The 27,073-nt window shown below is 36.1% G+C and overlaps 1 protein-coding gene across 3 annotated transcripts in view; it reads left to right on the top strand.

Annotated features, from left to right (window-relative positions):
• The window catches only part of grm5b (glutamate receptor, metabotropic 5b), a 538,196-nt gene that overhangs the window by 186,410 nt on the left and 324,713 nt on the right, over nucleotides 1-27,073 (top strand). For all 3 annotated transcript variants that reach the window (XM_028800414.2, XM_028800415.2, XM_028800413.2), the window contains exon 3: nucleotides 14,567-14,816. In XM_028800414.2, the coding sequence (XP_028656247.1) occupies nucleotides 14,567-14,816 (250 nt within the window). The remainder of the gene's footprint in view (nucleotides 1-14,566; nucleotides 14,817-27,073) is intronic.

Raw genomic sequence — 27,073 nt, 5'->3', positions numbered from 1 at the left:
CTTTTTCTCATTTCTTGCTGTATCAGGGAAGTTTCCTTCTGCCAGGGAAGTTTTGATTCCTAGCTGGAGTTTAAAAAAATGAAATGTTCTGAATAAGCTCTCCTCAAATCACTTATAACATGATATGTCAATGGCTAAATAGCCATTTTATCACCCAATGATTGAAAGGCAGTGCTGATCCCTTTCTGTTAAATGTAAGGGCCCAAGGCAGCAGAACTGATCCTTTGCTGCTTGCTGTATCCCTACTGATCACCACTGTTGGCATTTGTGCTGTGAGTCAGAGAGAAAGAACAACGGGAGAAGCTCCTGAAAAGGGAGATGAGAATGACAGGCTTCTTCCTAACAGCAGACCCAAGGGAAGCATACCTTTATAGCTGATAACATTTATGAGATAAGCATGTATGTGTCCCCTGTGTCTTCTTCTCTCATGATAATTCTCTAGTCAGCTAAGACAAGCTATATTTCAGTGCAAGGCAGCCTTTACCTTTGCAGTGAAGCAGTGCTCAACCAATGACTTGATTCATTTTATTGTTATAAACTTTATGTTCAATGTTGAATGCAGTGCTGCTTTTTGAAAGAGGCTTGTCAAATGTAATAATAATAATTAATAATAATAATTTTTTGCATTTATATAGCGCTTTTCTCACTACTCAAAGCGCTCAGCAATTGCAGGTTAAGGGCCTTGCTTAAGGGCCCAACAGAGCAGAGTCCCTAATGGCATTGACGGGATTCGAACCGGCAACCTTCCGATTGCCAGTGCAGATCTCTAGCCTCAGAGCCACCACTCCGCCCTACGACCACACTGTCACTGACTCATTCAATTCATTTATCCTGCCGCTGTCCTGGTTGTGAAAAATGCATGTAAACAGTTAAGAACGGTTTTCATCACAGAAACATGTCATTTTAAATAAGGTGTGTTAATTTGTGTTTAATTTCTTACAGACCTTATGACACTGGAAAGCAGCCCTAATTACATCTAACTTTAAGAGAAAAACATATAATTAATCAATGCAAAGAAGAGCTTTTACACTCACCAGCTCACAAAAACATATGTATTAAATGGAAAACTCATACAGAATCTACAGTATCATGTGCAACTATATATTTTAACGTAGTACAGCTTTTAATCTTGGTGATATAGCAGTGATGTATAACCATTGAAATATGTCATTGTGCTCAGTCTCAATGATTAAAGTACTTTTACCTCTAAAATATTAAGTCTGTCCTAGCTCATTGTGTTAGGGATAAAACATAATCTCATTTTAGAGCTGAAATGTATCTATAACTCAGCTGTAAAAACCTGACACTGCTTCCCACCTAAATTTACTGACAGACCCTTACATAGTGTTACATTTTTTTTCTTCTCTTGATGTGCATTAGGTCTTCAAACTACATAACATAAAATAGATTTAAAAATATATAATCTACCGTTTTCATTTTTGCTGGATTCCTTTATAACCCCCTTAGCATTTGTAGCTTAATCATTATCTTAAATCCAACTTATTCCAATGCAGCGGAGGCCACTGTCAACTTGGTGTGTACATGTTCTCTCTGTGTCTGCAAAAGATATTCTCGGGTTACTATGATTCTTTAGCCACATCTTCAAAAACATTTGTGTTAGGTTATTTGGCATTCTAAATTAGCCTATTGTGAGAGAGGGTTTGAGCCTAAGTGTCCAGAATTGCTTCTAGTCCTTAAGCTCAGTGCTTCTTGGATTGGTTATGTCTGCCTGGAACTCTGAACTTAAGTGAGTCTGTAAATGTTATGTTCTTGTAAATCTAATTAAAATAACCGTTATTCTATAAGATGTACTGGAGCAGTTTCATATTCTAATGAAAAGAAAACAAAAGCTGTCTCAAATAGAAGCACTTAAATGGCTTTGAGGATTTGTGTACTAACCACACATATGCATATAATGAAAATTATAAATAAATTATATTGAAGGACAATATCAGCTTTCATTACATTTTATGTTCAAAGATAAACAACATTCAAAATAAAACTTCGCTTTGTAGTTGAACAGAAAGATCTTGAAACAAATCCTAGCAGGATCCAAATTTTCTAACAACTCCACTGGGTATAACTAACTAGGGAGCTCTACCTAAGGGACTGTTTCTTTCATTTTTCAAGTCTTATTGCATACAGTAAATTTGATTACTTTTATTATTACATTTAATGCTGTAATTGTAGTTCTGTGCTAAGAAAGCATAAACCTGATCCATCCATCCATTTTCTAACCCACTGAATCTGAACACAGGGTCATGGGGGTCTGCTGGAGCCAATCCCAGCCAACACAGGGCACAAAGCAGGAACCAATCCCGGGCAGGGCACCAACCCACCGCAGGACACACACACCCACACACTATGGACAATTTAGGATCGCCAATGCACCTAACCTGCATGTCTTTTGACTGTGGGAGGAAACCCATGCAGACACAGGGAGAACATGCAAACTCCACGCAGGGAGGACCCGGGAAGCGAACCCAGGTCTCCTTACTGCAAGGCAGCAGCGCTACCATTGCGCCACCCAACCTGGTCCTTAACTAAGTAATAAAAACAGCAAGTGATTTTAAGTTTGGCAACTGTATCTAGGGCAAGAGTATTCCACTTCTTTTTAAATGACAGTTGCATTAATGTTTTCAATAATGGTATTTCTAGCTGAAAATTTGTGTGATTAGCTATTTGATATTGGCTTTCTGAATGGTAATCAGTGCATTTATTATCTCATATTATTTAACAGCATATTACATTTGTATTTCAAGTGACATTAATCAGATTATTCAGTAAATAAAAGTAATCAACAACAGCATAATATTACTTATGTCTTGTTCCCCTTTGGACACAGAGAGAAAGAAAATTTTATTTTCAGATAGAAGCAAACTAGGAGACTTGCTAAGGTTTATTGAGCAATAAGAACATGTTTGATGAGAAGGAAACACTGCCATTAAAAAGAGAGCATCCAGCCAGAATAATGAATGTCTGAGAGCTAGCAGTGCACTATGCCTGAATACTTTGGCATGGCAGCAGCTTTCAGTTAATCTAGAAATGATCTCAATGACTCTTTCAGAACTAATGGAGCATCCTGAATGTTTGGTTCAAATTACTGGGCAACACACTGGCTGGATATTTGACTGAAGGTATCTGCTGTCTGTAGTTTTCACGTGTGGCAGATGTAGGCAGAGCTGGCACATCTGTGAGTGTTATCCCCTGGGATACAAGCTTTGATTCAATCAGTCGCTTTCTTTCTCTGTGCAGTTATGAAAAACAAGCCTTCAAGTCAACTGACCAAAAGCAGATCATTCCTATGTCCAATTATCTGTTCAGGTATTTGACTCTGAGGGTGACATCACTAGGACACTTACTGTATATACTTAAACTCATCTGTGTCCTCTTACACAGCATGATGTACATTGGAGGCTCAAAATTGTGGCAGTCTGTGTGATTGGTGAGTGAAACTGATAAACTGAAGGCTCATACAGAGCTGGACCCCTTCATTATTGTCAGTATAGTGTTTATGTTACCAAGAAAATCAGTTATAGAAGGCAGATTTTCTATATCTCGCTGTTCATGATGAGCTGTTGTTTTAAATAAAAGTTTATTATTTTTCCATCCTCGTACAATATCTGTCTGAATGAGTGTAAGAGAAGAATCATTTCTAATACAGTATGTGTCCCATCTAAATCTTTTTATAAAATTGGGTGATATAGTCTGTCATAACTAAACCACAAATAATGTGATATCAAGCACCATCAGATTGGATTTACATGCATCTTTCTGAAATACAGCCATCTTTATTGGATGTGTCCTTTCCTTCTTTTCAATATCATGCACTCTCTTTCTGGCTTATCTGATCTGTGCTTGAGATAATATCATATTGTGTTAAAGTTTTTTGAGTTTTTTAAGTTTAAATGATGTCTTGTCTAAAAAGCAGAAAATGTCTGAAAAAACATCTTTATATATGTAGATAATGCTTAAAATGTAAAGAATTAATCTTGTCATTTTGAACAGTAAGGTGTTTTGGAACAGTAACCTGTAAATCATTTTAACCTATAACAATCTTCAACATTTTTAATCTGTTTATACCAAATTTTATTATCCGACCGTATTCAATTACTTTGTTAACAAATCACATGCTCAAACTGCATGATGCATTGAAAAGTGTAGCAGCTTAATCTTTGTACAAAGACACATTGCATAAAATCTTTACAAAAAATAAGATGCTGTTCATAAGTGATGCGATTGGGGGCCTGGGTTTTGGTTAGACACTGAAGTAATTTTAACATTTCCAAACCAGTTCAAATCTGAAGGGTCCCACGTACATCTGTTTTTATAATTAAGCATTCATAAATCTGTTAAATGAGGCAGTATCATTTTTATGATATGGTTTCAAAGTAAATTATTCCCAGGGGTACTTTTTGTCTCCCATTTTAGCTGGAGAATCATTACGATTTTGAATGTCTTAGTGGTTTCTTTAAGAAAAACTGTTTTACTGCAATTAAATTATTATTTCATTCTTCTGGTAAATGTTGTTTTTTCATGGTTGCCACCATTTTGTTGAGCAGCAGCTACCACATTAATGAGCAAATGACCCAGAAGTGTGCCATTGGACGTCAATGTCTGGACTAACTATCTAATCATCTGAGTTTAGAGAGATAAAACGAACTTCTAAATGAGTATATTTTGATGGTCCTCCTGGTAAAAGACTCTTTGATTTCTTGGATTTTCATTTTTGAATGTTGTTTTGGACTTTGTCAAAATATCAGTTTTACTTCCTGCTACTCTTATAAATCATGACTTTCTTCTTGAAGGCAGTACAGTAATGAAGAAGCCATGTGACCTATAACCTTGACTTTACCCAAAATGGTTGTGATCAATATCTGTCTCTCTATTATAAAAAAAATATTTGGGAGGGAGACAAGGAAAACAAGATGTGATCTTCTCGGAAGACAATTTGAAGTCCCGCGAGAGCCACTTTAACTTGCTCCCAGCTCTTAAAACAACAACAAGCGACAAGCAAAACACGCAGCTCGCCAGCAGCAGAAAGACAGCAGATGATCCGACGGCATCTCCTTAGCGTGCGTTCAGCCGCCCCCCTGTGACGATGCGGGTTTTGCTCCATGCTCCCATCTGCTGTCCGGGAGCCCTTCAACCCGTCACTGTCGGTAATGTTACCGATGAGCTAAGCAGTGAGGCAACAACACAGCAAGGGGATGGCGAAAAAGGGCAAAAGTGCTTTTATTTAAAATCCAACAACAAAAACAAAGTGTCCACAAATAAATAAGTGCAGTGCTTCCCAAAAAGAGTCATTAAATAAATAATCCATAAAACACACGTGGAGGTTTAAAAATCAATAAATAGAACAAAAATAATAATCCTTTAAAAACCAAGGTTAAAACACCGCTGGAAGCAATCTCTTTACAACACAACTCTACCTGCAGCTGACCTTCTTTCCACTTCAAAACCGGTCTGGAGGCCTTCCAATCCTAGCTTCGGCTGCGCACTCATCCCAGACCGGGACTTAGCTTCTCTCCAACGGCCAGGACTGCCACGCTGGAGATTATCTGCCCAAGTCTCCCGACTCCCGCTGTCTTCCACGGCGAGTCACCTCCCTCATTAGTCACTCCCGCTTCTCTCAAAATGCTCAGCAGGAGCGACTACAATCAACTGCCCTAGGTTTTAGATAAACACCTCATTAGGGCCCACAGTCCAGCTGCACTCGAGCCTGCTCTCGCTCGTTCGCTCGATCTCCTTCGCGCTCTCTCTCTCTCACACACCGGCTTTTTCCTTACTTCCTTCCAGCAACCTCTGTCTCTTTCTTTTTCCGTTCATTTTCTCCCTCTAGCCGACTTGCGCTTCTATATATGTCGAGGGGGCACAGCAGCTGCGGCAAATTAGCAGCCCCAGGAACAATCACGGATGTGGTCAGTCTCTCACCTGTGCACTTAGGTGAAAAACGCCCACATCACAAATCGCCCTGAGAACTGCTGCAGCCACAACCACCATGCTCCCTCGCTAAGCCGCAAGCACGGTGATTATTTATGTAAAACTGGCCTTTGCTGAGAGCTGTGGACCCGCTATACCACACAACGCAAGCAGCATTATACGTCCTGCGAGAAAGAGATTTAACCACGCCCGGGTCCGGAAATAAAGGACAAGTAGTGTTTTTACAAAAGTTTTAAAGTAAAAGTTAAAATAATGCATATGTAACAATTCCCATGACACTAACAATCTCTTTAAATTGTATATCCGTTAAACCAAATCTGGGGGTGGGCGAGCGAAACGAGCAGGGGGCAGAGCCCCCTAGTCTTAAATAATTTTTAATTGCATTATTTTTTCATAACCAGCCTGGTTTACATCATAAGCATGCAACTCATCTTGCCTAACAACACATATTTGTCTCTCTGTTGCTCACTAAATAAACTTTTAGATGGTAAGCTTCCTTTAGGAAATAAAAATAATGTGGATTTAAAAAGGTGAATGAGAGCTCAACAGAGCTACAGTATACTCAAAAGAAAAAAAAACATTTGGTATGCAGCTTCTCAGAATCCATCCATCAATTAATCCATCTTTCCATCCATCCATTAATCCATATTCATCACATACTCATTCTAGCCCATAGAAACACATCAACCTGTGCAAGGCATTGAGGCTGGCATTCAGTGTTAGCAGATGGAATATCCTTCAGTGTCCTTCTTTCTTCTCTCATTATTTCTCTTTTGGAGTGTTGGATGTGCAAAGAAAAACAACGCGATTTCAGAATGTACCTCAATCTGTAATTAAATTGGAGGTTAAAGTACTCATTACCAGCCCCTCCACAGTATGCTACACACACATACTGTATGTATGTTGCCTTAGGTCTGCTGCCATTCACAGAAATAAGCCCACACTTGCAATTAATCAGCTAGGCTTATAAATTCAGACAATGGATATGCCTTTTGTTAAATTAGATATATGCAACAATTGTTCTAAAACAGTAAAACAAAATATAAACAAATAAAGCATGTCACTTTAATTATAAAATGTCTCATATTTTAATGTTCCATCATTTTTTCTGGTGATGGCTGTGGCAGTAACAGACTAAGCAAGGCAGCCAAGGCTTCTCTATTCTTAGGTACAGTCTCCTGCTACTTTTGGAGAATATCTAAATGCTTTCAGGTCATCTCAGAGACATTATCACTCTAACGTGCTTTGGGCCTGCTTCGGGTCACCTGTCACTACTCAGTGGTAGGACTCCATGGGAAACTCTAACTGCATGTCCAGGCCCTCTCAGCTGGCTCCTTTTGATCTGAAGTATCATTGTTTTTACTTCAGAGTTTTCCTGGATTGAAGAGATCACCACTGTATCATGGAGACTGAACCCTGCAACTCTTCAGAGAAAACTTCTTTTCAGCTTCAGTCTCAGGCTTTTTCTCACTTCCCTTTCAGTGTATATTTTCATAGCAAAACAAAAGCAATTTCAGATTGAATGATGAGAAGGAATCCTAACAATGTATATCCTTTAATATTATGCTCAATATATGGCCATTTGACAACTGAAAAGAGGAAAACAAAAACTCCAGACAACTGCATTCCTGAAGAAAATAAGCCTCTCTGGGATCCGTGGTCAGTTACGACAAATTCAAAAGGCAAAGTCTAACTGTTCTTGACACCTCAGCCAACTGGCCACTCATGTTTTATTGGGTATTCTACAGTATAAATGTATGCAGGGATGTCTAATAAGATGACAAACACATTTTCATCCTTAGATTCCAAGGCTCTCTATAGTTTTGGTGCCTCTGCTGTGGGCAAGAAGACAGCTTGAAAATACAACAATAGCACCAAGTGCCACAACTGGAAACCAAGAAGAGAAACAGAACAGAAGAGGGTCAATAACGGTTCTTGTATTAGTTACATTATTGTGCAAACAGAAATGCATTAAGAACCGCATCTAAGCAGAGTATGCTGGACTAACATAGTGAGTATTGAGCTTGGATTTAAAAGCTGAAAACTAAAGGGTATCTTATGCAAACAGACAGATTGTTCCACAGCTTTACTGCCCTGGGGTTTGATCAACCACTGTTGTTTTATGAATGATTAAAGCTTTACATGACAGCACAGAAGAACTGTCAATTAAGAAGCTTCATCCAAGGACATAGACACATGATGTTTTCAAAAATAGTTTCATTGATATCACAGTCAAAATAGGCCACCAACATTGTAATTTCTTCTGATAAACCTTCAGTTTTCTCTCTGACATACATGATAACTTCGGCAGATTCCATTTCATTGGCAGTAGTAAACATTTTTCTGTTTAATTCTTGTGCTGTCATTTACTTTGATCTCCTGCATTGACATATTGAATTAGGCATGAGCAATCTACAGAAGACGATTCACCAATTAAAACACAGTATGTGCTAGAGCCCACCCTCTCAAGTTTGACAAATGAAAGTGACAATTTTATTTCAAGTTGCATTTCATGATGCATTTGGAGAAATATTATGCACAAAATTAACGCTTTCAGGGCTGATGTTGACTTTTGTCGAAATTCAGGAGCAGAGGACAGTAATCGGCTGTAAACTGCGACAAAACCCACCCTTAAGTATTAGTTCGACTCTCTTTGCTTGAAGGTAATTTACGTAGCTTTGTTGATTTGACCTTGATTCTTTGCACGTGAATGAGTCATGAAGAGTAAACAGCCTCTAAAATGGCATCAACATCTGGCGAGACTAAAGTAAATGTGCAAAGCAAAATACTCCATGGATGTTTTACGTATTATAGCTGAATCGGACTCTGAGTTTGATGCAAGTGATCTAGAGATGTATATCGAAAACAAAAGTGCCAGCATCAGCCTATCGGTCCCCAGCTGATTGTGGTGCTGAACACGTTCATGTAGCTGATACACCTACAGCAGTGTTTGCCTAGGAGGACCACCACTTTTGATGATAAGAGCTACAAACCATATTGCGTCACACTACGACTGCTGTGTGAAGACAGAGAGGTATCCGGCCAGCCGTGCATTCTTGCTGATCATCGAGCCACTCCTGTGCGGCCACTGCTGCCAGAGATGCCAAACAGATGCCAAAAGCAGCCACAGCACGTAGCGACAGATGTTTTATGTCGATTTTATGTGTGAAACCAGTGCATTTCAGAAATATTCAGCCCTCAAAGAGTTAAATAAATAAGCAACAAAAAATATATTTTGTGACACACTTACTGTATTTTTTATGCTCACATTTCATGACACTTATTTATTTTTGCTCACATTTCTTGCAGTTTTTATTTATTTGTGCATTTGTTTATTTATATTATTTTATATTGCACACACTTTGGTCTGAACAAACTTTTGATCTGGTAGCATGCCCCAACATAAAAAGTTTTATCGAATTCAAGGTCCCAGTTTTCTGACAGTCATTTTAACAATTTGACAAATCAACCAGATGTTTAAGCCTCCCAGTAACAGAGCTACAAGGACCCCCTGGATCACCGCGCAAGTCACTGTTTTCAAATAAAGATAAATGCACTTTGTAAATTCAGTATAATGCTTCCCATATTAAGATATTGCATGCTGTATATTCATTTAATTTTGTCATTTTTACATTTTTCTTACCACTATCACAACATTTTTTAAAATTCCTCGGCATCATAAATTCAATGTCCTCATCTTGTTTTGTGTGTCATAACAAAATACGTTTTTTGGTTTCTCATGACATCTTTTGATAACTTAAGCATTGCACCATTCCCACATTAATTTAATTAAAGCTGCATGATGATCAATGCAATGTCCTAGAAAGACCACTTCTCTTTTGGTTTAGCATGCACAGAGCATCAGGCTACTAAAGGATGTAGAATTGTTTTTGCCTATAATGGGCAGGGCATATCACTGATTACTTTTGTTTTTGCAGGCTGCAGGCATCAGTTAAGTAAACAATTTGTGGAAATAGGCTCAATGGCCTAGGATTAATTCAGTTTGTGCATAGTTACATAATAAGATGCCAGCTGTGCAGACAGATTTATGGGTTTAACCAATGTATCGCACGTGTATTTATAAATGACATATAGTAACGTAAATAACATGTATAAGTTGCATAGCCTAATAAACTTTGAACCAAATTTAAGTGGCATAGAAACCATACAGTATTAAAAGGAATCTAGTCCTTGTGTAGGCCTGCCTTCCTGATATCTATTAGTTAACACAATGCTAGAAAGAAGAGCAAGAAGATACAAAATTAGTACTGTATTGTTGAAACCTCACAGCAGCATTATTCAGTCTTTTAATATATAGAGCACTAGCACACAGTATTATAGACTGAAAGAATCACATAATGCATTAATTCTTTCTTCTTCCTGCTTCTTCCTGCTTCTTCTTCCGGCTGCTCTTGTTAGGGATTGCCACAGCGGATCATCTTGTTCTATATCTTCCGTTCCTCTACATCTTGCTCTATCACACCCATCACCTACATGTCCTCTCTCACCACATCCATAAACCTTCTCTTAGGCCTTTTTTCTTTTCCTCTTGCCTGGCAGCTCTATCCTTAGCATCCTCTTCCCAGTTTACCCAGCATCTCTCCTCTGCACATGCCCAATCAAACACAGTCTCTCCTCTTTGACTTTTTCTCCCAGCCGTCCAACTTGAGCTGACCCTCTAATGTACCCATTTCTAATCCTGTCCATCCTCATCTCACCCAATGCAAATCTTAGCATCTTTAACTCTGCTACCTCTGTCTCCTGCAAAAATGTTTATACAGGGTGAGTCAAAATTATGTCAACATTTGAACAGTGGAAACAATTTATTCACAAAGCATACTTCATATGTGCAAGATGATTTACAGGAATGTCTCAACCTGTTCACCATCATGTTCAACGCACAAAAACCAATGAGCAACAGTACCATTTAAAGCCGGGACACATATTTTGTGGGGAATAGATGATGTCACAGTCCATATTCTGTCCTTCAGGTCATTGATATCACAAACTTTCCTGCTATACACACGCTCCTTCACCATACCCCATAACCAGAAATCACAGGGTGTCAAATCAGGGGAGTGTGGAAGCCACGGCAATCGTCTACCAAGACCTATCCATTGACCTGGAAAGGTGTGGTCGAGATAAAAATAATTACTGTAAACATAATTTTGACTCACCCTGTATAGTGCAAAGTCATATGAAGCAATTAACCAAAAAAGTTAAATTTAAGTGAAGAAAATAAACAATCGTGGTGGCATATTGGTACAGGTGTTAAGAGTATTGTCTCGCCAATCCAAGGTACTGATTTGATTCCCATAAAGTTCATTATAGACTTTATGGCCAAATTGGGGTATCCCATAACAGGCCCTGTACTAAAAAAGATACCAAATTTAGTCAAGACAATGGTAGAAATTGTGTTATGTTAAACAACTCAAAAATATCCAAGATGGTAAAGGGAAGGAGTGTACACAGTGTAAAAGGTAGCAAAAGATATGCCCTTCTTCCATTTCTGTACTCTTCCAGCCTATCTACTCAAGTACATTACTAAAATGCTCCTTATAACATCACGGTCTTCCTCTTCTTCAACACACTGGCTTCCTCTTCCTCTCTGCCAGACAAGCCCTTGCCTCTTCTTCTCTCCTAAATCTAAGCTTATCCAGCTGAGGAGGTGGGTGTCCTTACAAGCCAATATCCAGGCATTCTTCAGGTGCCATACTCAGAGAGACTACACTAATGACTAGAACTCCCAGGATACTCCGCATGAGTCTGGGTCTTATCAGAACAATCCTTCTGCTGACAGCTAGTATACTTTTATACTGCATCCCTAGCTGAGAATCTAATATCTTGGCATAACAGTCATCTACAGTAATAATGTCCTCAAATGTGTGTTTCTCATAGTTTTTGTAGTCCAAAGATGCATGTTTCTAGGTGGCCATCCTTGTAGCCTTTGCTAACACGAAAGACTCCTGTAAACTAGAAGTGGATTAAAAACAGGTTTTGGAATGATAAATGGATGAATGTATCTTTTTTGTTCCATGCAACAGCCAAATCTACTATGAAAATAATTTGTTATACTCTTCACTATTTTCAATAACCTCCTAGGTTTGCAAAAGCATACATTATGCATAAATTCTAATTAAAAATACATTTGTTTTTTGCTGGTGAAAAGTGTGCAAACCCGGTTCAATATGTAAACCTCAAAATGGCAAAGAATAGTGTTTCATTTATATTTTGGGTTTACAGTATATAGAAAAGGAACAACAGGAACTGATTATAGAGGAGAGTGCAAAATTATTAATCCTGACTTTCAAAAAAAGTTTTGATAAAGTACCCCATGACAGGCTAATTATGAAATGGGCATGAGGAATTGTTTTAGTAATATCAGTGTTCCATAGGATTCAGTTCTAGAGCTGCTGCATTTTATTTTACATAAAAATCATTTCTTTTTATTCAGTGGGTAACTTATGTCATATACTATTTGAAACTGGAAAAATCAAATTCTCACTTCGAGGATCTGTTCAAAATGTTTTTAAAACCTGGCAGAATAGTTAACAAATTCAATACATTTCTGATTCAGTTCAATTTCACTTATTTTTTGTACAGTGATATTCACTGAGTACAGGTGCAGCACGTTTCAAGGTATAATGCTAATATCATTTATGTACATGAACACAGCAAAATGAAGCAAATGCCAATCAGATTAACATAATCAATATATAAAAGTCTATTAAGATTATAACTGAGAGATGGACAGTTGACTAAGAAGGAATAAAAACTTCAGTAAACAGCATTCCGAAAGAGAATAACCTTTAGCAGATTGGGGTCAATTTTAACAGACAAAGTTACCAACAAATCAGACAAAGTAATTTAAAAGATGTAATGATCTTGTAGCTTCTTACCTTTGGGACTTCATTTATGATCATTGTTGTTGATTTTTCACATCGTTCCCAGTCATTGATATTTTTATTGTTAATAAGATGACATAATTTCAGTGCTATTTTAAATTTGTCATTATATTTTTGTACAACGAAATTCTGATGTTTTGGTTGCCAATTTCTTTATGCTTTTTTTGTGTAGCTGCAGCCATATTGGTTATCACAGCGAACCTCATGATTCCAAGCATCGCTGCACTCGATGTTTTATTGCAAGCCTTTTTAAAGAAGCTTACATAATAAAGCAGTCATCCAAGTGCTGGATTTCCTTACTATTCTACAACTGTCTTTTGAATAGAAGAAGCAAAAAGTTGCTTGCAGAAAGTTTAGTGTTATGATTTCAGCTGTTTTTTTTACTTAATTTCTTGCTGTTTAGTTTTGGGTTTTGACAATTTGTTTCTCTGAATTTATAGAGGTGTGTTTTCACCTTGTATCTGTCCCTGACAATGTCCTTGTTTACTCCTTCAGCTTTTCATCTTCCTGGTCAAATTCCTCCATTTCTGTTATAGGGCATTCATTCTTTATTCATAACTCATGACACTAAGTTAAGCGGATTAGCAGATTTCTTACAGTCAGCATATTTGCTACAGGACATAGACAAAATTCAGATAAGGGTATGTAGGTGGCAATTCAAGTGTAATGCAAATAAGTGTTAAATTTTTTTATTGAATGTAAAATTATTGAATATAATTAAACAATGAAAGTCTACAATTAATAAACCCTATGAGAAAGTCCTAGTAGACTCTTCATAGTTTTTAATGGGTGTCAAATAGGATGTCAGGTTATATAAGTTATAGTATCAAGTATTAAACAGATGATGGCATATGTGTGGTTATGAACTCCATATTACAAAAAAAAAAAAATAAAACAGTTCTGGTAATATTCCAAAGGGGAGCTACTACATTTACTTTGGAACTGTGGAAAATGATCTATGAGGGAAAGATTATCACATCTTACTCTTTTCAGCTGAAGGTTGATGTGTAAGTGAAGAAAGTGATGACAATGGACTTCAACATGAAAACTGGGGCACAAATAGATGTCAGTAAAGGTGTATTTCACAGAATTATTAGAGGTCATTTCTTAACTACAGAGCATGGAAGTGTAGTGGCTAGCACTGCTGTTTCAAAGTTCCAAAATCTTGGGTTCAAATCTAGCATCAAAGTGTTCTGCTCATATCTATGTAGATTATCCTCCAGGTACTCCAGCTTTAACTTGTGTTCTTGAAAGTAAAACCTTATAGACCTTATTTATGTTTATTAATGAGAAGATGAACTATGTTGAAATGAATAGCCTGTTCTCACCAATAATTTTTTATGTTCTCCTTCTATGAGTGGTGGCACTGTCTGTGCAGACAGTGTACTGACATTAATACTTTGATTTAGTGCAGTTAATGGAACACTCTATAGTCAGTGGTGGCTGATGACACTATCATATATTGGATTGCTAAATTGAATGCCAAACATTTTCATCTTTTTTGTTGATGAAGGTCTCAGCAAATTAGATATTCTAAGTGCTTGCTTTTTATTTGAATATAAGTCACAATTTCAATATAGCTTTCATTCAAGGGCCACAACATTGTAAGAAAACTGCTCTTCCTGGCTTTCTGTTTTCACTGGTTCCTCCTATTACTGAATTTGGTTCTTCACTATATTCTATAATGAAATGTGTTTTTTCTGTTGTATTTTGGATAGGAAACTATGGTGAGAGTGGAATGGAAGCTTTCAAAGATATGGCAGCAAAGGATGGCATCTGCATAGCCCACTCCTACAAAATCTACAGCAATGCAGGAGAACAGAGTTTTGACAAGCTGCTACGCAAGTTGCGGAGTCACCTTCCCAAAGCCCGTGTGGTGGCCTGTTTCTGTGAGGGTATGACTGTCAGAGGGATTCTCATGGCTATGAGGAGACAAGGCCTTTCGGGAGAGTTTCTGCTTGTTGGCAGGTAAATGAACTCTTTGTTCAATTAAGTTGAATTTATTGTCATTATGCGTCATGGTACAATGAAACACATTTGTTAATAGTTATAGAGATAATATAGTACAGGGTAAAAAGACACAGTCAACACAAACTACTAAATAAAGCAATGACAATGAAAAATATAAAATAGACAAATATGCCATCATTCCCAATTTAAAATAAATACTATATAATACTAAATAAATTGAAATGTGATGGCACACATATTAGAAATATAGTGTACTTTTTCGCAGGCAAGACAGCTCACTATATCAGTGTAGAAGAGAATGAAGGCAAGAACACCCTATAAGGAGTTTATTTGCTTAAATGTGCAACTGAACATGAGTCTAGCAGTTTAATACATCAACTTCAAGATTAGGTCTCCTGCTGCGGCTTCCTTTGGCATCTGCTGTAGAGCTGTGTAGATTCAGGGCAGCTTTTCTTGAAGACAAGAGCCTTCTGTTCAGGCAAGGGTTATCTCCTACTCATCACTCTTCTCCTCACAAGTTAATTAGCTTGGTTACTGATGAATAGAAGCTAATTGATAAAAATATGGTTTAATTCAAAGAAATATTATGTTAGTAAAAGCTGATAAATAAGATAAAGTATGGCATACTTAGCAAGTTCCAGGTCTATCAACTGTACATATGTTTTTTTATTTTATTTGGAAGAAAATTCTGTGAAGGTTAACTGTCATGGTACATTTGAAAATTAATGGAGAAATGAACATCAAACTGTAAAAAAAATGTTTTTCTTAGCTTATATTAACAAAAAGACTAGTTTCTTTTCATAGGACAGGGTTCATCATTAAATGACTGGCTGTTAAAACCCATCTGCTAACTAGATTTAGTAACATTGATCCGTGCATAAGGGGGAAAATTTTTAACATTTTGTGTCAAATACATGATTAAAAACTGCTTTTCATCCATGGCTCTGTAACATGTTCATTGGAACAGTTCTATTTATATACCCAAGTGGCGCACAACAAAGTATAATAGAGTATATGCTGACATGGCCTTTGTAACATACCCATGTGTTGATAATCAATGCATTGATTTATGAAAACTTCTTTCCATATGATCAGCAATGTCAGCAACATATTTTTGTGTACAGACAAAAGGATTTACAGGTTTCTGTGCGTTGCTCACAGAACTAGTAGTCCACCATTTCTTTTACCAATTACTCACTTGTGCATTTCACAGGAGATTCACCACAGAATATTATTTCACGAATACGACAACTGGAAGAAGACTGAATGAACACAAAGCTCCAAAACTGAAATATGCTGTTCCAATTACTATAGCACATCTTCTCGAGCAAGCATACAAATAAAAAAACTAACAAAAAGAAGCTGAAACATACACAGAGACTTTACATTAGCTTCACCTACTAAAAACAAGATGGGACTCCTTAATCCTCTACTTTTTGTGCACTACCTTAGATAGATAGATAGATAGATAGATAGATAGATAGATAGATAGATAGATAGATAGATAGATAGATAGATAGATAGATAGATAGATAGATAGATAGATAGATAGATAGATAGATAGATAGATAGATAGATAGATAGATAGATAGATAGATAGATAGATAGATGCATTCTGTTAATGAAAAAGTTATAAAAGAAATGAAGAAACTATAAAAGTTAAAAAAGTGATAATTGAAAATAATTGAAGGGTACAAAAGCTGTGGTTTAAAGTGACAGTAATGTGGTCATGTCATTATGGATGTTGATGATCTTTTTATCTCAAGATGTAGTTTTAATTTAATATGTTGCATTTTTCCATGGTTTTGAATTGCAAACATGTTTTTGTGAAAATCTGAAAGTGAATGGTTATGTTAGCCATTGCTCATAACAGCTGAAAAACATCTATTGACTGGTCAGAAAATGGTGCCAGCTGATGAAATTATGAATAAATTCATTCATCTTAGTGTAACTTCATGAAAGCAAGAGCAAAAATGAATGCCTAGAAGAAAATTAAAGATATTACAGAAGAATATTAAGCAAGTGCAGTAACTCGCTTTGTTAGCTATAAGGTACTTTCAAGTGAAGCCAAGAAGCTCAAAATAGAGCAAACGATTCTCCACACTTGAATATATAAAATGTTTTGCTCTGGTTGTTGGCCTTCCTCTCTTTCGCATGGGTGGGGATTGATTTGTATTTAGTTTTTTTAAGTTTGACTCGATTGTATGGAATGTTATATCCTTTTAATAAATTCAATATAAGAACCAAAAAAAATGAATATATAAAAAGAAGCTGTAATTGGGCAAACTCAAGCATAGGCCTAGAGTCATTTGAAAGTTTAACCTACAGGCAACTGGTAATAACACTATTGTTTAATTTTATAGATAGCCAAGAAAGTGAAGGTATGTGAAAAGATTTAATAGAGAAAAGTTAATTACAGGCTTAAGAGAGTATGGTAGGTTAATCTACCATAAGCAGTGGTGCACAGAAAAGCAGAAATAGTATTGGGCCACTGTCTAGTAAAGCCAAAAGTATTTGAAAGCAGTTTTATACAGATGTTTTGAGGCAACAGTATGAAAAAAAACAGCTGTCTATAAGTTGCTTTAAATTTATATGTCAGTTCATAAATGTAATGCTGATGCCATTGTAATGATTTATAAAATTATTTCAAGGTTTAAATGTGCTGTTATAGAAATTAATGACTTCAGCTATACACATATAAACAGTAAATTGCAACAAATGGTGAAACACATCAATACAAATTCACAGACATAATGCATGATTGCTTTTTAACTAAGCAAAAATAACAATTCAGAATACAGAGATAATTGAACCAACATAATTCAATAAGCATAATAACTATTGCTGTGTGAAACAATTCACATAAAATAAAATTTGCTGTTGAGCTTCGAGTTTTGGTTCACAGAACAATTCTCAGAACAAATGGTGTTATATGACCAGCAAAATATCTGCTGTTGACGCAGGAAGAAAAGTGTTCAGTTCTTGTCTGGAAGCACTTCCTGTGTTAATTCCACATGCCTGTTATTTAGTGTTGAAAGAAACTTCTGTAGTGGAAAAAAACAAATTGATTCATTTCCTGTCATGTATAAAGTTTTTATTGAACCGTGAGACATGTGTTCTAGTTGTTCTGGTAGTGCGATGTCTATTTTGCCACTTGTGATAACAATTTTGGAGATTGTAATCCTATCGATACATTGGAGACAGAAATGATGCTCATTATATTGCTCCATGGCACTTGGAGAGTGGAAATCCTCAACTTCATCTGTAGGAAACACAAGTAGTGGGTTCCAGTGTAGTGCATTTTCCAGTGAAGACAACACAACAATGTGCATGATGTTGCATTTTGGTGTGTTTTTGGGTGAAAAATATGCAGCATTTCACATTTTTCCAAAATGCATTGTGCTCCTCCTCCATGTTGATGACAGCCATGAAATATTATTGATTTTAGTGGAGTTCTGCAGATTACCTGTTTTATGCAGCTGTGGAAAAAAACACAGTTAACAAAGAATTGTGAATGAGTGCTTAGGTAGTGAAATTCTTTTTTTTCCCCACTTTTAAAACTCCAGCAAGTTATTTTTAGCGAGTTTTGCATTTCATGATCAGAAAAGAAAACTTCAGCTCTATTCAAAGCTAAACTCAAACATTTTGCTCCTAGCTAATAATAACTTTCATATTATTTCAATAGAACAAATCCACAAAAATGTAATAATCTGAAAGGCAAATTTCAAACTGATCTAGTAAAGCTTTAAATACATTTTCACTCATTCCTAAATGTAGAGATAATTGTTGAAAGTATGAATATGGCTCATGAGTGGACAAGTTAAAAGGGAAGTTAGAAATGTCAAAATGGCCTATTATATACAAATAATGCTGCCTGTGACATATTTATCCTAGAACCGGATATACTGTGTTATAATTGTTAATATGCACATTGTTTTACAGATGGAGAGCAGAAAGGGTAAATTACTTGCTTGGGGTCACAAAGTCACAAACCATTAACCACTGAAGGAATAAAAACAGGGAGAATCTAAAGTACAAATTATACGGCAAACAAGAACACCTTCTGTCTCTTTGCGACTGCTTAAAATAGGCCTCTTACTCCGGCATATATGGTTGGGGGGCATGCCCACTTGACTACCAACCAAGCACACAAATGTAGTCCCCTTCACACCTACTATCGCTCACTGTTTTTGCATCCCAGTATCATTTCCTCCACATTGCCTGGATATAAGGTGACTTTAAGCCCATTTTGAAAAATTACTCTGGAATAACTTCTGGGGCTACTGTATGGCAGTCTTACATTTTTTTAAGGAGAAAATAGGTTAAAACTTGCTTTTCCAGTTGCTAGTGCCTCAGTAAACCACAGCCTTTAATCGTGTAGGTCTCCAAAGGTATTTTCTCAACTGCTGATTTCATTTCAATGGACTGAATAGTTTTATATGTCCCTATTAAGGACCATATGTCCTCTAGTAAAGGACCCATCTGCCAGTCCTTCATGAATAAGCTACATGGACCCAGTTACCACAGCCACAGCCTGCTGACAAGCAAGTTTTATAAAATCTCTTTGGAAAATTTACACGAACATTAAAGTTAAAAGCTATGTTGGACTGAGCAGCCTTTTCCTTTTCACACTTTTTTTCTGGTGATACTTCTATCCATTATGAATATCTATTATTATGTCACAAAACATATTATACATTTTTTAACATAATATAAAAGACTGAAAAATAAAGTATTATATATCACGAACCTTCTTGTTTTAATGATAATTTATTACAGCTATTAGCATAATTACCAAATGTTTATATGTTGATAATGTATGCCTAAACTGAAGTGTGGAAACTTTTATTTTTATATTCTTTAAAATCTGTATAATGCAAGATAATTTCATACTGTAAGGGACAGGCCAGCATTTGCTTTCGTTTTGCTTAAAATCAATATTTATAGAGAAGAAAATGTACAAGGTAAAAAGGCTGACACAGGCAGCATTTGAAAATGGATTTCTAAAGTTTTCTGGTTGTAACATTGTCACTTTAACTGACAAATGGTATGCTTATGTTTGCTTAAATTGGTGGTATTTATCCATGATCCCAGAGAGGCAGTGTTTTCAATTTTTTAATCATCCTTTTATTGAATTCCCTCCTTAATTACAGTACACATCTAGTGTGCCTTACACTGCACTCCCTGTGAGAATTTAAAATGACCCTGCAGGGTGTGCTTGGCTGTTCTAAGAAATTTTATTAGTCCTGACTTCTGCAAATGATGTTCACTATACAGAAGTGTCTACAGTCTCTTCAACGAGCCTATTAAAAGATCTTTTTGTCCAAATTTCTTATAAAATGGTAGCCATACCTGACTGCATTTTGGCAGTCGGTCTGTCATGGCTGGGTCATTTCATTGAAAATTATCAGTTTTTATGTACAACTGGTACAGCTTTGCAGGTTCAGTACCCAATGCAAACTGTAGTTGAAAATGCCTACTTGTATTCACATTGATTGATTGAATGAAGCATTTATTTTAAAATTACAGTTAATCCAAAACTTTTAAAAACTCTTGGAGATGATGTCATCCTTGAAAGGTTTATATAAAATTCTGTTAAAGATATTATAAATCAAGAACAGGAAACTTAGAGTGCTGTTTAACAAAGCAGCCAATAAAGTACATTATTGATAAATGTCATAAAATCATCAACAAGATGTAGAACAGAAAAAAAAACAAAATATCCTTGAAAGCCACAAGTTCAATCACAAGCAGGACAGAGATTCTTATTGAGAGATTAGTTGCTTCAAAAATCTATGTAACCTTTAGTTGTCCTGTCTCAAAACTAATTAGATTTGCTGGAATGTCTGACTGCTACAAATGTATGCAACACATTCAATCACATGCTACGGGTTATAGAGACTAAGCCATTCTTGACTGGCAACAGTTGATTGAAGATATAAGCCTTACTGAGTCTATAAGACGTGACTACATTTATATTTGAAAATATATAGGATGACCAATGTGATAAGAGTAGACAAGCAGTTTTTAGTCTTTTTTCCCCCAATGTGACATCCATTTGGCAATTGTTTAATACAAGAAATGAAACAACCTGATGGTTTATCTCTATAAAGTGTATGTCAGGATTTCTTCTACAGTCTGGGTTACATTGTATAATTTTGTGACCATCATCTCACTTAGTGAAGGCATCAGAAGTTCCATCCCTGACATCTTCCAAGCAAGTATAATTTATTGAAATATTTCAAAAATGTAGTGTTCATTCATATAGTGTGGAATGTTAAGGTGAAATGTAACCGAAATACTCTTTTTTAAGGTGAGTTGGGTCTGAAAATGTTTGAGTAGTATCTTTTTTGACTTTTTATTTTTAGCCGTTCAAATGCTGCCACCACATTTATCTATTGATCCTTTTGTTACAGCTACTTCATTTTTTGGTGTCATGAAAAGCAGAAGTCTTCCTATTTCAACCGACCTTCCTCTTTATCACCATGTTCATCATCATCACCACCTTCACAGGTGTCACTTTTCCAATATCCATCTTGCCATCCATCGGTTTCCTTCTAAAAGGAACTTGATGTCATACTGGGCGCAGAGAAAGAGAGTCAGAAGGTATCATCAGACTGTGTTTTGTTTATCAGAGTAAATTTGCTTCTAATAATGATGCAACACATTAAAAATTGTTATAATAAGTGATTCATTTTCCTTTCAAAGTATATTTAGCTATCTCATTTGTTCTGATCAGATCAGTTGCTGGAAGTTAATAATACAATCATTTAAAGGTGTGTGCAATCCAGATATTGTTAAATGTATTGAAAATTCAAAATCTAACAAATGTTTCTTCCACGAGAATATTCCATCTGCCAGTGAAAATGTATTTTTCTGCAAAATCATTACCAGCAGCATTCCTAATTATTGACAGCTATACCAAGGTGTTAACAGCTTTCACATTCCAATTAGGCAAATTAATCAAATATGTAATTGCTTCAGACACCAGATGATTGTAGTTTATTTGAAATGTAAAATATTTATTTAAGTATACACAATGTAGTGAGCACTGAAGAAAAAATCAAGAGACTTAATTTTTGTCCTAAATTATCATTCTCTGGCTTTCATGATTATGTTCCTGATAACACATGAAAGTCCAATAAGCACACCATCTGAAAAATGCTGTCCCAGATTTTTATTTTAATAACATCTCATCTCATAGTGTTCTTTTATTGTAGATGAAACAGCTATCAATAGACCAAGATTTTGATATTTTTATGTCTAAGACATTTCATTTTTCCTTTTTTCTCATCATTAATGCATTTATTTCTGTCCACTCCTCCACCCATTCATCTCTCCATCCATGTATTTAAAAAACTTGCTGATTCCTTTGTTGTATTCCTTGAACTCATTTGATCAACACAACCCCAAACTTGCTGATAACAGGACAAATTAGAATTAACCCATCTAACCTATTATATATTTCTTTGACATATAGGAAGAAAACAGAGCCCTGAGACAAAATGGAAGAAATGAACTTTCTTACTAATGTTATTCAGCACACACTGTATTTAATATATGTAGAACAGAGTAGGTTTGCTCTTTTGTTCCTTATTGCTGTTGTGAATGTTTTGTTCTTAAAAGTTGCATAAGTTTGGTACAATGTTTTCCAAGATAATAAATGCCCATACATACAGATGTATAGTTACTATCCATTTATAATAAATTCTACTGCTTTGTGTTTTCATTTAATCAGGATACTGTACCTTCCACCTGAAAAGTAACTAGTGAAGAAAAAAAAGCTTTTTGTCCTACACTTGCTTAATAAGTTATCTCTCATATAGATTTGGAATGTAAAGGAGAGAGCTTGTTCGCCAGCTAGCTTGAATCTTGTCACGTTTTTACATTATTCAAGAATTATATGCCCAAAGAAACATATGTTTATAAATCAATTAATTAAATGCATGGAACAAGAGCTGTAAAAGTAAAGGAAATGAACGGTCCAAAATGGTTCAAGAGGTTTGAGAAAGATTAGTGATATGCAGGAAAGACTACTGAGTCATATAGAATAATTGGACGGATCCTTGTTTAATTTTTTTTTTCCAGTTTCTAGGAGATACAGTAGGTCTTTAAGCCATTGCAAAGCTTAAAGTGTTGTGGATCCCATCTGTTGAACTATAGCTGTTGCAGAGCTCTCAATATGGAAAAGGTCAGCAAATTTAAAAAGTCTTTAAGGATATAAACTTCTTCATTAATTAAAAAACAAAATTAGTGAGGGATCTATTAAAATATCAAAAGTTTCCAACAGCATGTTGAAAACAGAAATCTTTTAACATTTGAATCAAGGGCAAAGCAAAATCATGCAGCAAAGGGATGCTGGTACTTGGTGTCACCTCTGCTGCTGATCTTTATACAGTCTTGCTGTAGCTTCATCTTTTCCAGGTTCCCAAAAATGATCAGCTACTGAATTGGCAAGTTAGGATCCAGCATGAGTTAAATATGCGACCAAGAACTCTTTCAGTCCAAAATGTTCCTTTTAAAAGTTTAGTGAAGATTTAAAAGGGAACATATCACAAAAATTCATAAAAAAGTTATTATACAAGCAGAGTAAAAGGCAAAAAAGGAAGGAAAAGTTTTCTTCACTGTTTCATTACAATCTTAATGTATACTTTCTCATGTTAAACTTCAGTTACTTTCTATGCTTTGTGATAGACGGCCAGGAGCCCTGCCCCCACTGCCTGGAGGAAGGAGGAACTGGGAGAGTGGCACTTCTTTTCCCTGGGTACCCGGCCGGTCCTTGATCCCTGGGGGACAGCACTTCCCGGACACCAGGAAGTGCTGACAAACCAGGGATGGTTTATGCCCGGAGTGCTTCCGGGTGCTGTGGGGAGTGCTGCTGGATGTCGGTCATCAGGCACCTGGAGCACATCCGGGGCTGAACAAAAGGGGCCGCCTCACTCCATTTGGGGGCTGCAGTTGGGAGGAAGAGGACAGAGCTAGGTGGAGAGGAGTGGGTACGGTAAAGGACCTGTTGAAGGACTCAAAAGAGTGATTGGTGCAGGGGCAACGTGTGCTGTGTGTGAGAACTTTATAAAAAAATTGTATGCTTTTGGTAGACATGGAGGTGTCCGTCTGTCTGTGTCCGAGGCTGGCTTCTACAGCTTAAAGTCGTGTTATTTCTCTACGGCAAGCTTACATAGGATTCACTTTATTACATTTAGTATGTTCTGTATGTGCGGTATGTACAGTTTGAAACTGTTTGCCCTCCTTGGCTTTATTACATGCAAGGCAGATCATAAACTGAACTAGTTTACAGTCAGGGGGACAAGAAATAATTAGAATATTCCATTTATAATTTAGCTTGTTTACATTTTAACATAACTAAGTGAATACTTGTATCAATTTAACATAACCTAGCTAACTAACAAATGGCTCTTACACTAGCCTTTGAGAAGTGTTACAGTGTGCTGTTTTAACTTGTAGTAGCCCATGTCTATCACATGTTCAATATTATATTCTTTGAATAGTATCTTTCAACTCATTGTATGTGACTGCATGGCTAAGACTTTCCTTACAACATTATATTAGGTGTTTGCAGGATTTAATACTTTATCTGTGAGGCTGTTTGGTAACACGGATTCCTTTATAGTTAAAGGGGATAGGCTAAGCTATGCAATCATAAATAAAATGTCTAACAAGCAAGTCATGAAAAAACGCATTTTTGTCAAAATGTATTTGTCGCAGAGGTACTTGAATAACAGCAAAGTGCTTTTTTTCATGTGTAATAATAAATAATAATAATAATTCTTTGCATTTATATAGGATGAATAATATATTTTGAGCCTAAGCTATTAGAGACATCATTAAAGCTAAATAAGATTTATTTTTCCAATATAAGTTCTGTGAGCCCTAATAAATTTGTTATAAAGTTCTTGTCTGTGAAGCACAAGTAAAACATCACCTTTCTTTCAACTACTCTGTACATATGCATTACTAGCATAATGTTTCCCAGGTAGGTAGCCTTTTAGGTTGAAGAACCCTGAGCAGTCACAAAGGCCCGGGTCTGGAGAGCACGGTGACATCTTTTTAAATCCTCAGTTTTACCGAGAATCCTTTTTATCCTGTGGTGTGAAGTGCCATAAAACTTTCATTTTCAACACTTTCCCTTGACTGAGTGCTTTAGTGGCATGTAATGAATATGATCTACATATTCCACAAAAAGAAAAACCAGATCAGGGAGTAATTTAAAGATTCTACAGGAGAAAGGCAATGAAGAACTGAGAATGAAATTAGTCAGGGCAAGCAGGTGTCATCGCACAATTTAGAAACACTAAACAAATGGAGGACAGAATGTATTTTTAAGTTAGGCCAAAGCTAGGTTTGAAGAGAGAATAATAAAAAAAAAGAACTTCTAGGAACACTAGTTTTATTTTTGGCCTAATAAAGATTGCCAACATAATGTCACATGCCTACAGCTACAATAATACATGGCCATACCCCCTAATAAAGTACAACGACAAAGAATAAATACATAAACAAACAAATAAACATATAAACTACTTCATTTCATCTCTGATACCCCCAGTTTGAATTCACTATTTCTAGATTTGTCTTAATCACTTGGTGCAGTAATTCTTTGTATTAGGGACTAGGACACCAACATGTACAGACATTGCCAATCTTCAGTTGTTTATGAAGAATTGTTCATGGATTCAGCTTAACCAATAACTAACCCACAATGTATTGGCTATCTCGCACAATATTGCTCTTCAGTTCTCTATTACAATTCATTCCAATATGATAATACTTTCTTCTGTTGTACTTGCTGAAGGCTGGCTAGACTTTGGGTCATCTTCTAAAGATTTGCTGGAATTCTGCAGTCTATCTCTTGACAGTGGCACTTGAATTTCCAAAGGCATACTGTTCTCTAATTTTAAGATTTCAGTGATAACACAATAGTAGATTTTGTTTTGTGGCAATATTATTGATATGGTTCTGAGACAAACACATACTGTAAGCCACAAATGCTAGAAACATGTAATTTCCATACTATATTAAACAAAAGTCAACATTTGGCCACATATAAAATCAGCACCATGGAATACCCCTTTCAGGATCTGGGTCAAAATGTTTTGATCCCCTCTTGTTGAGCCAGAAAAATAAATGCCGGCTCATTCAAAAATGGGGCACAAATGATTTAATTTGAAGTGTGCAATCTACATCAATGCAATGAAATTAATGTTCTGGCTATATTTGTGCCAGATTTTCATTGAATTTTGGACCACAGTGTCTAATTCATAGCAATTAAAATTTATAGCCAGCGGCATACACTGTACAGACTACAAAGAAGAAAAAAATAGTAGATTTTCTTCCTAAATGTGTGGGCCATTTTTGACAATTCATGCCAAAACCTCATTATCTGCAAGTTCGATACCCAACATGATAGCTTGAAATGTGATAGATCACTGGGGCAACATTTTCCTCAAAAGAGGATCATAAAACTGTAGAAAGATGATATATTAACTAAAGGGGGCCTTTAGTCCTAAAAAAATAAAGAATGAGAAATACATTGTATACCTTTAATAGTTTAAAAGTGCAAACTGGATGAGTTGATTTTCTTTTTTTGATAGTTTGGGACTTGTGGGATAAGCTTAGTTTAATGCAATTTACAATGTGTCACCTCTTGCCAAAAATATTTTATTCGCTGTCAACAAATAAACATCCAGAATATCAGCTCTGTGTGACATCTGTGCTATTTACTTGGGTAATTGTGCAATTTGGCTTAGTGACTTAGTGTTCTGTGATCCAAATGGCATTCTTTTCAGTTTTTTCAAACAATGTGATTCAAAGCCTTTGAAAAAAAAATGATACCAAGATGTGCCCTTTTCGACAATTATTTTTATGTTCTAAATTGGTATCGGTGAGTACTCATCCACTGCCAGCTGTATTGACAATGAAGTTGTAAATTATGTGAATTAATATGGTGACCATACACATTTCTGCATTTAACTCTTCATTTAGAAAGTTATTTAGAAACAGCTTCAGAGAGTGAAGCGGAATGTAGCCTTCTCAACTGCAAACATATATCATTTTAACAAGTAAAACAGTGATGCGGATCTATCTTTTTTATTTACATACTCTTTGTGCTTCAGATTTTCCAGCATGTAGCTTCGTTTTATGATTTGTGATGAAAACTTTCCTATATGTCAAGCTACAGCCAGGCATTTTTTCATTTGTATAACTTGAGTTAAGCTGATTTTGCAAGGACAGGC

Source organism: Erpetoichthys calabaricus, chromosome 4 (assembly GCF_900747795.2).
Source record: "Erpetoichthys calabaricus chromosome 4, fErpCal1.3, whole genome shotgun sequence".
NCBI lineage: Eukaryota > Metazoa > Chordata > Cladistia > Polypteriformes > Polypteridae > Erpetoichthys > Erpetoichthys calabaricus.
This window is presented reverse-complemented; position numbering and strand designations above follow the sequence as displayed.